At 45.8% G+C, this 14,589-nt stretch overlaps 2 protein-coding genes across 4 annotated transcripts in view; one reads left to right on the top strand and one right to left on the bottom strand.

Annotated features, from left to right (window-relative positions):
• ACOX1 (acyl-CoA oxidase 1) overlaps positions 1–11,202 on the bottom strand; it is a 31,923-nt gene extending 20,721 nt beyond the window's left edge. Inside the window, exons 1-3 of one of the 3 annotated variants that reach the window (XM_032241620.1) lie at positions 10,812–11,202; positions 10,379–10,538; positions 5,301–5,461 (exon numbers count right to left, since the gene is read on the bottom strand). In XM_032241620.1, coding sequence (XP_032097511.1) covers positions 5,301–5,461; positions 10,379–10,538; positions 10,812–10,920 — 430 coding nt within the window. In that variant the 5' untranslated portion in view covers positions 10,921–11,202. The remainder of the gene's footprint in view (positions 1–5,300; positions 5,462–10,378; positions 10,539–10,811) is intronic. The other 2 variants (XM_032241621.1, XM_032241619.1) reach the window with 2 other exon arrangements.
• Positions 11,203–11,233: 31 nt separating this feature from the next.
• The window catches only part of TEN1 (TEN1 subunit of CST complex), a 28,370-nt gene continuing 25,014 nt past the window's right edge, over positions 11,234–14,589 (top strand). Inside the window, exon 1 of the mRNA XM_032241177.1 lies at positions 11,234–11,370. The gene's annotated coding sequence lies outside the window, so the exon portion shown is untranslated. The remainder of the gene's footprint in view (positions 11,371–14,589) is intronic.

The following is a 14,589-nucleotide window of genomic DNA, read 5'->3' as shown; positions in this document are numbered from 1 at the left end:
AAAAAAAAAAAAAAAAAAAAAAAATTAATAGCAGAAATCCCAAGAAACACATTCATGGGATGAGAGTGCTTTTCACTCAAACAGGAATGTCAACTGTCCCCAGCCTTTTAAGAGTACTGACTAGGTGGCCCGGCATAGTGGCTCACGCCTATAATCCCAGCACTTTGGGAGGCCGAGGCGGGTGGATCACAAGGTCAAGAGATCGAGACCATCCTGGTCAACATGGTGAAACCCCGTCTCTACTAAAAATACAAAAATTAGCTGGGCATGGTGGTGCACGCCTGTAGTCCCAGCTACTCAGGAGGCTGAGGCAGAAGAATTGCCTGAACTCAGGAGGCGGAGGTTGCGGTGAGCCGAGATTGCGCCGAGCCGAGATTGCGCCATTGCACTCCAGCCTGGGTAACAAGAGTGAAACTCTGTCTCAAAAAAAAAAAAAGAGTACTGACTAGGAAGAAAAATCAATGTACACTTAGAACCTAGAAGGCAAAAACTCTGAGTTAAGACTGAAACCTGGGACCAGCCACTTTTCGTGCTTCCATGGAAGGCTGTTTTACTTCACTAGAAATCAGAGCAATTTCTGGTGAAGGAAAGGCCACTGTCAAGCACCCATCAGACTCCGGAAGATTTACATCTGAGTGTATCACAGAGCGATAAGGTTACAACAAATGCGCTCAGCAGAGCGGGGTAAAACCACTACAATCACAAATGGCTCTGACACTAAAGAAAATTTTCAGGAAAAAAATATTTCTTGCTACTAAGACAAGGATTAGAGTAGATTAAGATGACAGCAAGAATGAGGGGGAAAAAAAAGAACAAAAGGATTATTCAGATGTGGATGAAATTTAGAAATGTTACAAGGAGAAAGTGATCTGCATAGTTTTTTGACTTAAGCCAAGAACTTGTTTTAAAAGCTGGTTATACATGATAAAGATGACATATTATTTTAAAATAATTTATCGTAAAATCACCAAGCACCAACATCATACTTAGTGAAGCACTAGAGTCAGTTATTTTAAAACCAAAACATCAAAAGGCATCCCCAGCCTCTTTTTCCACATGATACAAGGCTGGAAAAGCTGACAATCAATACGAGGAAAAAACAATTAGACTAATCATATACGAGAAAGAAAGAAATAAAAAGCAGCTCTTCAGACAGCATGATTATCATCCTGGGAAATCAACAATGACAATAAAATCCCACAATAAGTGAACTGAGAAAAGCTGCAGGCTATGAGGGAAAAAAAATTAACAGCATTCTTATCCATCAGGATCATTCAAACGGAAATCCCAGTAAAGAAAAAGACAATTTAAAAAAGCAGCAGTGGCTCCCTATAATCCTAGCAATTTGGGAGGCTGAGGCAGGTGGGTCACCTGAGGTCAGGAGTTTGAGGCCAGCCTGGCCAACATGTTGAAAACCCGTCACTACTAAAAATACACAAAATTAGCCAGGTATGGTGGTACGCACCTGTAATCCCAGCTACTAAGGAGGCTGAGGCAGGAGAATACCTTGAACCCAGGAGGCAGAGGGTTGCAGTGAGCAGAGATCCCGCCGCTGCACTCCAGCGTGAGCAACAGAGACTCCGTTTCAAAAAAAAAAGTAACAAAATATTTTATTTTAAAGTTGTTAAATAGCTTAGATGAGGATATTACAATTTATTTAAGAAAAAAGGTGGCCGGGCGCGGTGGCTCAAGCCTGTAATCCCAGCACTTTGGGAGGCCGAGGCGGGTGGATCACGAGGTCAAGAGATAGAGACCATCCTGGTCAACATGGTGAAACCCCGTCTCTACTAAAACTACAAAAAATTAGCTGGGCATGGTGGCATGTGCCTGTAATCCCAGCTACTCAGGAGGCTGAGGCAGGAGAATTGCCTGAACCCAGGAGGCGGAGGTTGCGGTGAGCCGAGATCGCGCCATTGCACTCCAGCCTGGGTAACAAGAGCAAGAGCGAAACTCCGTCTAAAAAAAAAAAAAAAAAGAAAAAAGGTAAAGGCTGAGAGTGGTGGCTCACGCCTATAATTCCAGCACATTGGGAGCCGGAGGCAGGCAGACACGAGGTCAAGAGATCAAGGCCAACCTGGCCAACACAGTGAAACCCCGTCTCTACTAAAAGTACGAAAATTAGCTGGGTGTGGTGGCACGCATCTGTAATCCCAGCTATTCGGGAGGCTGAGACAGGAGAATCACTTGAATTTGGGAGGCAGAGGCTGCAATGAGCCAAGACGGCAACACTGCTCTCCAGCCTGGTGACAGGGTGAAACCCTGTCTCCAAAAAAAAAGAAAAAGAAAAAAGATAAATATCTAATAGGGTGGAGGAAAAAAAGAAGATACAAATAATAGAAAAGAAATAGCTTCCCAAGAAAATATAAGGCTTCAATATAAAACTATTCTTGTAGATACAAGATGATAAAGAAGAAGAAAAAAAAAAACAAAAAAAGTTTTAATTCCTGTAGAATTTTTTTTTTTAGAACTTGACAAATTCAGATCAGAATTCATCTAGAATAAGCGGGCATGAATACCAAATACATATATCTTGAAATGTAACTATAGCAGGCTTATCCTACCAGATTTTAAAAAGCCTTACAAACCTGGGCAACACAGCAAGATCCTATCCCTACCAAAAATTTAAAAAATCAACTGGGCATGGTGTTATGCGCCTATACTCCCAGCTACTCGGGAGGCTGAGGCAGGAGTATCACTTCAGTCTAGGAGATCAAGGTTGCAGTGAGCTATGATCAAGCCACTGCCCTCCAGTGGGCTCCCAGACCCACTGGGCAGGTGTGTGTCCGAGCTTCTTCGTGTCTTTAGAGGAAAAAAGACACACTCTAGAAAGAAGAGACAAGGTTGGTGACTAAGACTTTTGTAGGTGACTGAATTTTAGGATTTGGAAGGAACATGGAGTGAACCTGAACACCTCTGGGCCCCTTCACTTCTCAGCCAGAAGTGAACAAATCCCAAACTCAAAGTTACAGCTGCTTCTGTGAGAACATGTTAGATAATCATTGTTGATCCATTTTCCAAAGTCTCAGAATCTAAACAGTTAGATCTCATTCTATATAAGTTGCTCTATTGCCAATCTCCTTGATGTTGACTTTTTACATATAAGGTAAAACTGTAGCGTGATGCAAATTAACCAACCTGACTTGTTTCCAAGGAAAAGATCAATAGTCAACCAAGAACAGCAAAGTGAATTAACAAAATTCCGGCAAAAAAAACCCCCTGATCTTAGGACACTGTTCTCTAGACCACAGAGATAAAGACAACATTGGTGCAAATACAAGAAAATACCTAAAACTAGAAGGAATAAGGGAACAAAAACTCTTCACAAACGCAAACTTGCTCACAGCCATACAGGATCTCCATCCACTTTCTGTTCTCTTCAAACCAGCATAGTTTTTTTGTTTGTTTTGTTTTTATTTTCTCGCCACTGAACCAGTGCACAAACCAGCATAGTTTAAGTCTTCCTTTCTTCCTCTGTCCTTTCAAAATTTAGGGCAGGCCAGGCACGTGGTTCATGTCTGTAATCCCAGCACTTTGAGAGGCCCAGGCAGGTGGATCGCCTGAGGTCAGGAGTTCAATACTAGCCTGGCCAAAACGGTGAAACCCCATCTCTACTAAAAATACAAAAATTAGCCAGGCGTGGTGGTGGGTGCCTGTAATGCCAGTTACTCAAGAGGCTGAGGCAGGAGAATTGCTTAAACCCAGAAGACAGAGGTTGCAGTGAGCCGAGATTACGCCACTACACTCCAGCCTGGGGGACAGAGGAAGACTCCATCTCAAGGGAAAAAAAAAAAAATTAGGGCAAATATATATTTGTGATGTTACTTTACAAATGAGGCAGATGCATCAGACCAACAAAAGATATACTTAATAGACTCAGTAGTCTCACACTATTTCACATCTTATGCCCCCCATGAATAGCACAACTGCTAAGTCAAACACATTCTACAATGATGAATAATGAAACAGAGTTCTGTACCACAAAGCTACTTCAAGATTACAACACACACCCCCCCCCCCCCACACACACACATGCATGTATACAAACACATAGATACTCCAAGAGAGGAGGACTACATAAAGAATCTTATCTGTCAGCTGGGTGGGGTGGCTCACGCCTATAATCCCAGCACTTTGGGAGGCTGAGGCAGGCAGATCACCTGAGGTCAGAGGTTCAAGACCAGCCTGGCCAATGGTGAAACCCTGTCTCTACCAAAAATACAAAATTAGCTGGGTGTGGCGGTGGGCGCCTATAATTCTAGCTACTGGGGAGGCTGAGGCAGGAGAATCGCTTGAACCCAGGAGGCAGAGGTTGCAGTGAGCCGAGACTGAGCCACTACATTCCAGCCTGGGCAAAAAGAGCGAAACTCTATCTCAAAAAAAAAAGAAAAGAATCTTATCTGTCTTCTATCCTGACGTCCTGGGTGTTTAGTAAGGTGTCTGGAACGTCAAACCATGACCAGCAATTTGCTGTCTCCATGGAGATCACGATAAATAACATTTTCCTTAAACCAATTCACACATCAAAATCAGCACTCAAACACAAAATGATGTTTCCATGATCTGCATCCCTTTTTCTTTCCCTTTCTTTACTCCTCCTATTTTGATAATTAGACGTAAGGCTGGGCAGCTCAAATTCCAAACACTCAAGCCTGTCAATGGCCTTGTCTATGAAAACAAACCTATTTCACATTAAGAGAAAAAGCAAAACTTTTTGAAGGGAGCCAGACATTTAGGAACAATTTAACCAAGAATTACTGGCAATACAAGAGTTCCCAGACAGGTATGGGAAAAAAATGTCTAAAAAGACTATAGTCAGATGGAGAGAATCATGGAGTTTTTCTCAGACTGCCTTATCACCCTGCTAGTGGACAATGAGAGATGAGACAGGTAGCTGCCAGACGGCCGCCCCCATTAAAATCCACAGCTTTAACTGCATTAGAGCAGAGAGGCATCTTCCAGATATTGTGAGGCACTAACCCTCTGAAGAATTTCCAACAAAGTCTTTACTCATTAGACAGAGTAACATAATGGGGTTTGCTGCTGCACTGTAAACCCCATCTTTTCAAACTGTTCACTAAGAAAAGGCTTTAGGAAAGAACAGTGAATGATGTTTATTGGCCAGAGCCCTGGACCAGTTTCTGGAAAAAAATACTTAAGAGAAAACAAGAAGCTGAATTTTGACTTAACAATTTAAAAATAAAATTCCAAACAGCTAGCAGCAGAAAAAAATCAAATGCCGGCAATCACTGTTAACTGATGTCCTGAGGTGGGTTACCCACAGACCCTCAATGTGGACTAACCGTGGCCCATTTCCGTCTGGACGTAGGTGCCAATTATCTGAAGTCCTTTGGATGAAGGCAGCCATTTCTCTTGCTGAGCAGTGGTGCCCTGATTCAGCAAGGTAGGAATAAACATGGAGTAATTGAGGCTCACAGGTTCCACAAAATTGACCAAATGCAGTCTACAGGAGAGAAAAGAAAAGGAGCTCAGCCTTCCTCTAGAAAATGCATCCTAGAACCCATTCTTGCCAAACAGCTTTGGCCTTTTTAGGGAGAAGGTTAGGGAAATGTAAGCCCCTTCTTATGAAATTAAGTACAACATTTACCGTTTTACTACCTAAAAAGCCAACAGCAGAGCCTGATGGTCTCTTTTCTTCTTCTAATTATTTCAAGGCCACAATTCATTTTACATTTACATTTAATCCAGGAAGCAAACTCTACCTAAGTTTTAGCATAAAAACATCTCTAACTTAGGGAAGGGGAGGTTGTTGGTATTATTTGCTGGTTTGGTTGGCTGAATTTTTTAGAATGTGTGTGTTTGTCTTTTTTGCTTTATTTAGGTTTTACTTATTTGTTTCAAAGATCAGAAGTAACTCCAGAGAAGACTTATTTGGAGAGCTGTTAACAAGAGCTCCAAGGAAGAAATAATTTTGACTATTTTTCCCTAGATAATATAAGCAAATATCCAGAAGAGTGAATACATATTCCAGGGCAGAATCTTAGATCTCTAAAGGTCTTCAGGGTTTACAAATAAGTAATGTGGGCATGTAAAAATTTATCCCCAACGGTCAATGAACATCATTACTCCAGAGTAACTCTATATCAGGTTGAAATTTAGTTCTTAACTCTCTTCTCACAAGATAGAGTCCACAGGAGTTGGCCTTGGCTGTGCTGTGTCACAGATTTTACGGGGATCAAGTCAGTACTTCGACCAAGTGCATATCTGAAGAGCTTAAAGTACAAAATACATCTCATCTAACTGATCTTCATGACTTCTTAAGAGATGATTAGGAAGCAATGTTACTACCAGTTTATCTTGGCCTGTGCAATGGGCAGAGCATGAACTAAAGGGGAGAAGGGGCAGGCTACCATTGCAGTGTTGGGGAACCCTGAAACCAAACCACCGCCTTAGAAGAAATAATAGCAAATACAACACATCCTTCTTTTCCCATTTCCTAAATAAGTACTATGTGATTGTCCCCACCACTTCTTTTCTTTCTTTCTTTCTTTTTCTTTCTTTTCTTTTAGAAACAGAGTCTCCCTCTGTTGCCCAGGCCGTAGTACAGTGGTGTGATCCCAGCTCACTGCTACCTCTGCCTCCTAGGTTCAGGTGATTCTCATGCCTCAGCCTCCCAAGTAGCTGGGATTACGGGCGTATGCCACCAAGCCTGTCTAATTTTCTATTTTTGCAGAGACAGTGTTTGGTCATGTTGGCCAGGTTGGTCTCGAAGTGGCCTGGCCTTGAGTGATCCGCCCATCTCAGCACTCCTATCTGAAGTCAGGGGTTTGAGACCAGCCTGGCCAACATGGGGAAACCCCGTCTCTACTAAAAATCCAAAGTGCTGGGATTACTGGCATGAGCCACCACACCTGGCCCCATTTTCTTTTGTATCTTACATAAATCATAATCTACGTGGAAACAAAAACTCTCATCACGGAGTTTATAATCCCAGCACTGTGGGAGGCTGAGGTGGGGGATCACTTGAACCCAGGAGTCTGAGGTTACAGTGAACTATGATTGTGCCCCTACACTGCCACTTGGGCAACAAAGCAAGACCCTGTCTCCAAAAGAAACGAAAGAAGAGAAGAGAAAGAAGAGAAGATAAGAGAACAGAACAGAAGAGGCATGGTGGCTCACGCAGTAATCCCAGCACTTTGGGAGGTTGAGGTGAGCGGATCACCTGAGGTCAGGAGTTCAAGACCAGTCTGACCAAGATGGGGAAACCCAGTCTCTACTAAAAATACAAAAAAATTAGCCAGGCATTGTAGCAGTCGCCTATAATCACAGCTACTTGGGAGGCTGAGGTATGAGAATTGCTTAAACCCAGGAGTTGTTGCAGTGAATTAAGATTGCACCATTGCTCTCCATCCAGCCTGGGTGGCGACAGAGTAGGACTCCATCTCAAAAAAAAAAAAAAAAAAAAGATGATGTATTTCACAATTAATAGCATGTCATGGTTAACCGGCAGCATGATCTCTTTCCTAGAGGTACACGAAACACTGGTGTGAGTTACAGTCAATAAGATTATATAACCCAGGCTTCCAGGCTTGAACTTCACGGCATGCAGTCATTGCCAGGACTAACTTGCAAACCCCTTCTCTAACTTAAAAACTGACCTCCTTGTCATATCCTAGGCACACTGGAAGGGTGTCAAAGGGTGTGTTGAAGTTTGTACTTTAATACTTCACATGAAAAATGACACACAAAATAACTTGCTGGTGTCCATGAATCTTTAACCGACATAAAGGACTTTGTTCTATTTCATTGTGACCTCACTCGAGTCTGGTTACACATTATGAACAGGTCACAGGTTATGAAATAATCTATAAACTTTGAAATGCACTGCACCACCCATTCAAGAACAAACAAAAAACCCCACTTCTTTCCTAACATTTTAAGAAGGAATAAAATCTTCTAATTTTTTTAAATTTACAAACCCAACACAGACCATCAGTAACATAATCTAAAAGTTACTCTATCAATATTCCCCCAGCCATGAGTTACAAACTTTAAAAGCAAAAAAGACCATTTGGAAGTATGGTGATTTGAACTACCAAAAAAAAAAAAAAAAAATTTACAGCTAAAACTGAGTGGAGTTCTAGGGAAGTCCAAAGGGCCAGTGTAAACCATTTCATCTTCACAAAAATAACCCAAGTCAAGCTGAAAATCAATACCGAAGACACTAGAGGCAGCGACCATTATTACCATAAAGGCAGAGCCTAACTGCCAAACATATTCTATTTAGCTCAGTTCTAATCTATGCACTCATATGATTTAATCTTTACTGATGAAAATACTGGATTTTCTTTAAAATGGAGAAACGTAAAAGAGAAAATGCCCAGGAATAAATGAGAAGAAATGCTATAGGCCAAGAGAATCTTGTACTAGGATCATGTAACAGCATTTGTTTAGGTTAAGGCAAAAGAAGTCCTTTTTTTTTAAGACTGAGTCTCACTCTGTTGCTCAGGGTGGAGTGCAGTGGCGCGATCTTGGCTCACTGTAGCCTCTGCTTCCCAGGTTCAAGGGATTCTCCTGTTTCAGCCTCCCAAGTAGCTGGGATCACAGGTGTGAGCCACTATTCCCAGCTAATTTTATTTTTAGTAGAGACCGGGTTCCACCATTTTGGCCAGGCTGGTCTCAAGCTCCTGGCCTCAAGCGATCCACCTGCCTCGGCCTCCCAAAGTGCTAGGATTACAGGCGTGAGCCACCATGCCCAGCCCAAAGTCCATATTTTTTAAATTTTTTTATTTTTACTGCTCCTTGTGGAGCAGGGCTAACTCATATGCAGTGCGTACAGAGTCAGCCCCTATTTTATTTCTAATCAAAAAACAAGGCCCAGAGCGATGGCTCACACCTGTAATCACAGCACTTTGGGAGGCCAAGGTGGGTGGCTCACAAGGTCAGGAGATCAAGACCATCCTGGCTAACATGGTGAAACTCCACCTCTACTAAAAATACAAAAATGAGTTAGGCACGGCAGCTGGCCCTTGCAATCCCAGCTACTCGGGAGGCTGAGGCAGGAGAATCACTTGAACCTGGGAAGCGGAGGCTGCCGTGAGCCAAGACCGAACCATTGCACTCCAGCCTGGGCAACAAGAGTAAAACTCGGTCTCATAAACAAAAACAAAAACAAAACAAAACACAGGCCAGGCATGGTGACTCACGCCTGTAACCCAGCACTTTGGGAGGCCAAGGCGGGCAGATCATGAGGTCAGGAGTTCAAGACCACCCTGGCTAACACGGTGAAACCCCACCTCCACTAAAAACAGAAAAAATTAGCCAGGCGTGGTGGCATGTGCCTGTAGTCTCAGCTACTTGGGAGGCTGAGGCAGGAGAATCGCTTGAACCCGGGAGGCGGACATTGCAGTGAGCTGAGATCGCGCCACTGCACTCTACCCTGGGAGACAGGGCGAGACTCCATCTCAAAACAAAAACAAACGAAACGACAACAAAAAACATGGTCTGAAAAAAAAGGATATATTCTCTTCCACACTAGAACCAAGGCAGGTTTTATGACATCTCTCTCATATGCACAAGACTACCATTTAAGCACTATTGCCAATTCAAAACTACTAAGTTCCTAGGCTTACTTTACATTCATTCAGAGACATGACTGATTATTCTTCATCCAGGTCCACACTACCATATAATATAATCTACTGCTCCAAAATATTTAATTGGTCGTGCAACTAAAAAAAAATGCTTCCAGATTCAGAAATATAGTAGTCCTCGTTACAAAGAGCAAAATGCTTCTGCATGTAAATCTTCAAATTTGAGCTGCTTGGGCAGGGCAATTTTTTTTTTTTTTTTTTTTTTTTTTGAGACGGAATCTCACTCTGTCGCCAGGTTGGAGTGCAGTGGCACGATCTCGGCTCACTGCAACCTCCACCACTTCTCGGGTTCAAGCGATTCCCCTGTCTCAGCCTCCCGAGTAGCTGGGATTACAGGCATGGGCCACCACGCCCAGCTGCTTTTTTGTATTTTTAGTTGAGATGGAGTTTCACCATGTTGGCCAGAATGGTCTCTATCTCCTGATCGTGTAGTCCGGCCACCTCGGCCTCCCAAAGTGCTGGGATTACAAGCATGAGCTACCATGCCTGGCTAGAACAATGTTTTTATAACAACCTTCAAACTGGACTCTTGAGAACAAAAACTCCCGTATTTCCACTTATTATCAGCATTGTACAAACATATCATTCCACAAAAGGCTTGGATACAAAAGTAATCACATTATTTTCCACACACATAACTTTAAAGTGGCATGAAAATATACGAGTTTGCATCTTCAAACGTCAAGCACGGTGATGAAAGGACACCATAAACCGCAGCTTTAAAGTTCAAACTTAACAACACTTGCTCTGTGCTAAGGCATACCTACTTTTTAAACCACATGATTTCATCAGGGTCTGCGATGCCAAACTCCCTCATCTTCTTCACCATGATGGCACTCTTCCTGACAGCCACCTCATAACGCTGGCTGCGAGATAGGAAGTTCAAGTCCTCATGCTGGAAGTCTGGGTCGTTCAGGATCATGTTCTCTGCAAGGGAGTTAAAATGGCATTAAAAGGAAGACAGACACTCGGGGCTCCGTTCCACCCTCCCTGGATCACAACAGACTTCAGAGTCGCGGACACACCTCGGGAATGGCGATATCCCCCCACCAGGGACACAGGCTGCTCCTCGAAGTAGGGGTCCCGGCTCCCCTAACGCTGAGCGAGAGGGCCTAGGCCCCACAGCGCCCTCTGACTCCGCATCGAGGGAGTCTCCAGCTTTGCTCGGGAAAGGAGGGAGGTCTCGCCCGCCGCCCTCACCGATCTCTCTGCGGCGCCGGGTATTCTCGGGGCTGCCGTCCAGGATGTGTGTAAGCAGCTCCGGGTTGAAGCTGGCGGAGTCCCGCTCCCTGCGCAGGTCTGGGTTCATGATGACGGCCAGCGGCAGCGAAGTAAGCACGGTCGGAAGAGGCAGTGACAACCAAAGTCTGCGGCTGCAGCGCCGGCCGGGCCCTAAGAGGCAGCCTCAGGACAGCGCGAGTCCCCGCCTCCGCTCGCCCGGCCCGCCCAGGCCCGCCCCTTCTCTTTCTCCGCGGCACCCTCGGCGCGTGACCGACTGCGACCGATCCGAAGGGGGCGACGTCCCCGCCGTGACTGGGGCGGGTCGCGGGGCAGACGAATCCTCTGCTCCTGACCAGGGGAGGCTCCCGAGAGGTCCCTCGGGCGACGGACTCCCACCCAAGAAGGTCAAGAAATCGCCCCACGGGCCGTCGGCGGAGTAGGACAGTGAGGCACTTTTTATATCTCACCTCCTCCCCCGTCACGTGACCAACGCGGGGCGGGAAGAGGAAACTCGAGGCCCCGGCGTCGCCCAGAACAGGTTGGCAGGGGCCTTGAAAGGGGCGGGTCAACGAGGCTGAGGAGGGACTGCGCCTGCGCTTTCGCCTTGGAACTGCTCCCTCGCCCCCTCCCCCCCCCCCCCGTCCCTGTCCGTCACGCTTCCGGGTCCGCACCCTTAAGCCTCCCTGGAAATGAAATGGGGCAGGAGACTCTAGAGCCGGGCGCGGGAGACTGGCTTTGTGGAATTGCGAGCGAGGATCGTTAGGCTTTTGCCAAGTCCACCCGGGTCGGAGGAGAATGGGACGGGAACAAAAGTCTCTTGCGGGGAGAGGCTCTAGTTACCTTTTGTTAAGATAATGGCGTCTTTACTGCCAGAGGCGTGGGCTCCGGGGCCCAGAGTGTGGGATTGTGGGCATTGCCGGTGTTGAAGGGGTGGAGGCGGATTTAGAATGAGGCCGGGCGGGCAGTGCTGCTCTAAGCCTGGAAAATCAGACATTTTTTTCCTCTCAACCTGGTAGTTACTAGAGGTCTTGGAATCCAGACTTCTTTGGTTTCGCCCTTATCGTCGTCGGCATCAAAGTGGGAAGTGCACACTTACTGTTAAAACTTAGTGTAGGACTGGCTGGGCGCCGTGGCTCGCTCCTGTAATCCCAGCACTTTGGGAGGTCGAGTCCGGTGGATCACCTGAGGTCAGGAGTTCGAGACCAGCCTGGCCAATATGGCAAAACCCCGTACCTACTAAAAGTAGAAAAATTACAGATGCTTCCTTTTGGTTCAGGCTCCAGTATTAGGGCAAGACACTGTTACTGATACTGTTTTTAATGACCCCAAACGTTTAGCCTCGTTACTGTGAATTTTATTCCTCTTGTTAAAAGCTGGCACTCCAGCCAGGCACGGTGGCTCACACCTGTAATCCCAGCACTTTGGGAGGCCGAGGCGGGTGGATCATTTGAGGTCAGGAGTTTGAGACCAGCATGACCAACGTGGTTAAACCCCTTATCTACTAAAAGTACAAAGTTAGCCAGGCATGATAGCGGGCGCCTGTAATCCCAGCTACTCGGGAGGCTGAGGCAGGAGAATCCCTTGAACCCGGGATGTGGAGATTGCAGTGAGCCGAGATCAAGCCACACTCCAGCGTGGGCGACAGAGCGAGACTCTGTTAAACAAAACAAAGTCCAGGCGCGGTGGCTCACGCCTGTAGTCCCAATACTTTGGGAGGCTGAGGCGGGTGGATCACAAGGTTAAAGAGATCGAGACCATTCTGGCCAACTTGGTGAAACCCTGTCTCTACTAAAAGTATGAAAAGCAGCTGGGCGTGATGGTGTGCACTTGTAGTCCCAGCCACTCGGGAGGCTGAGGCAGGAGAATCGCTTGAACCTGGGAGGTGGAGGTTGCAGCGAGCGGAGATCGTGCCACTTCGCTCCAGCCTAGTGACAGAGTGAGACTCCATTTCAAAAAAAAAAAAAAAAAAAAGCTGGCACTCCAAGGGCTGGGCACTGTGGTTCATGCCTATAATCCCAGCACTTTGGGAGGCAAAAGGATCAATTGAGCTCAGTTGTTTGAGACCAGCCTGGACAACATAGTGAGGCCCCCACCCCCAGCCCTGCCCTACTCCCCAACTCTAAAAAAAAAAAAAAAAAAAAAAGGAAGCAGGCACTCTATAACCAGCACAAGCTGTTAAGACAAAGCTAAATTGGCCGGGGCGCAGTGGCTCATGCCTGTAATCCCACTTTGGGAGGCAGAGGCAGGTGGATCACTTGAGCCCAAGAGTTCAAGACTAGCCTGGGTAACATAAGGAAATCCCTATACCAAAAATATAAAAATTGGCCAGTCTCGTAAACTGGTCTCTAAATAAGTAAACATTAAAAAAATATTTTAAAATTTAAAAAAAGGCCAGGCGCAGTGGCTCACGCCTCTAATCCCAGCACTTTGGGAGGCCAAGGCGAGCATATCGCTTGAGCCCAGGAGTTCAAGACCAGCCTGGGCAACATGGCAAAACCCCATCTCTACCAAAACAATTAGCTGGGTGTAGTGGCATGTGCCTTTAGTCCCAGCTACTCTGGATGCTGAGATGGGATGGTGACTTGAGTCTGGGAGGTGGAAGCTGCAGTGAGCTAAGATTGTGACATTGCACTCCAGCCTGGACAACATAGTGAGACCTGATGTCTACAGGAAAAAAAAAAAATAGTTCTGGCCCAGTGAAATTGCGGATGAGGGAGATTCACCGGTTTGTTGAATCATCACTAGTCATTTTTTGTTTGTTTTTTGAGATGGAGTCTCATTCTGTCGCTCAGGCTGGAGTGTAGTTGTGTGATCTCAGCTCATTGCAACCACCACCTTCTGGGTTCAAGCGATTCTCCTACCTCAGCCTCCTGAGTAGCTGGGATTACAGGAGCGCGCCACCACACCTGGCTAATTTTTGTATTTTTAGTAGAGACAGCATTTTGCCATGTCATCCAGGCTGGTCTCAAACTCCTAAATTCAGTTGATCCATCTGCCTCGGCCTCCCAAAGTGCTGACATCACAGGCGTGAGCCACTGCACCCAGCCTGTCTCTAGTCTGTGAAATACTATGACTTCGGTTTTCTGAGAAGAAGTAAAATTACGAGAGATGCATAACATTCATAATTTAAATAATAGAGCTATAATACACACTCTTAGCCCCTAGGACCTCCAGATCCTCATTTGTTTTATTAAGGTGCTGATCTCAGGCCCCATCAACAGCAGGGAGGGTGTCTTGTTTATTCTCTGTACCTGACCCAGTGCTGGCCCCACTAAAGGTGCTCAGCAAATCTTTTCGGAGTGAACAAATGGCTACTTGACAGCAGACTCTTCTAGTTCTATTTTAGTTTTAATATTCTAGGAAACCAATTGCTCTTTTTTTTTTCTTTTTGAAACCGAGTCTCGCTCTGTGTCCCCGGCTGGAGTGCAGTGGCACGATATCAGCTCACTACAACCTCCACCTCCCGCGTTCAAGTGATTCTCCTGAGTAGCTGGGATTATAGGCATGTGCCACCGCATCCGGCTAATTTTTGTATTTTTAGGCCGGGCGCGGTGGCTCAAGCCTGTAATCCCAGCACTTTGGGAGGCCGAGGCGGGTGGATCACGAGGTCAAGAGATCGAGACCATCCTGGTCAACATGGTGAAACCCCGTCTCTACTAAAAATACAAAAAATTAGCTGGGCATGGTGGTGCGTGCCTGTAATCCCAGCTACTCAGGAGGCTGAGGCAGGAGAATTGCCTGAACCCAGGAGGCGGAG

Source organism: Sapajus apella, unplaced genomic scaffold, assembly GCF_009761245.1.
Source record: "Sapajus apella isolate SASKATOON/1434 unplaced genomic scaffold, GSC_monkey_1.0 scaffold48, whole genome shotgun sequence".
Taxonomy (NCBI): domain Eukaryota; kingdom Metazoa; phylum Chordata; class Mammalia; order Primates; family Cebidae; genus Sapajus; species Sapajus apella.
Note: the sequence above shows the minus strand (reverse complement) of the source record. Positions and strands in the feature narration are given on the sequence as shown.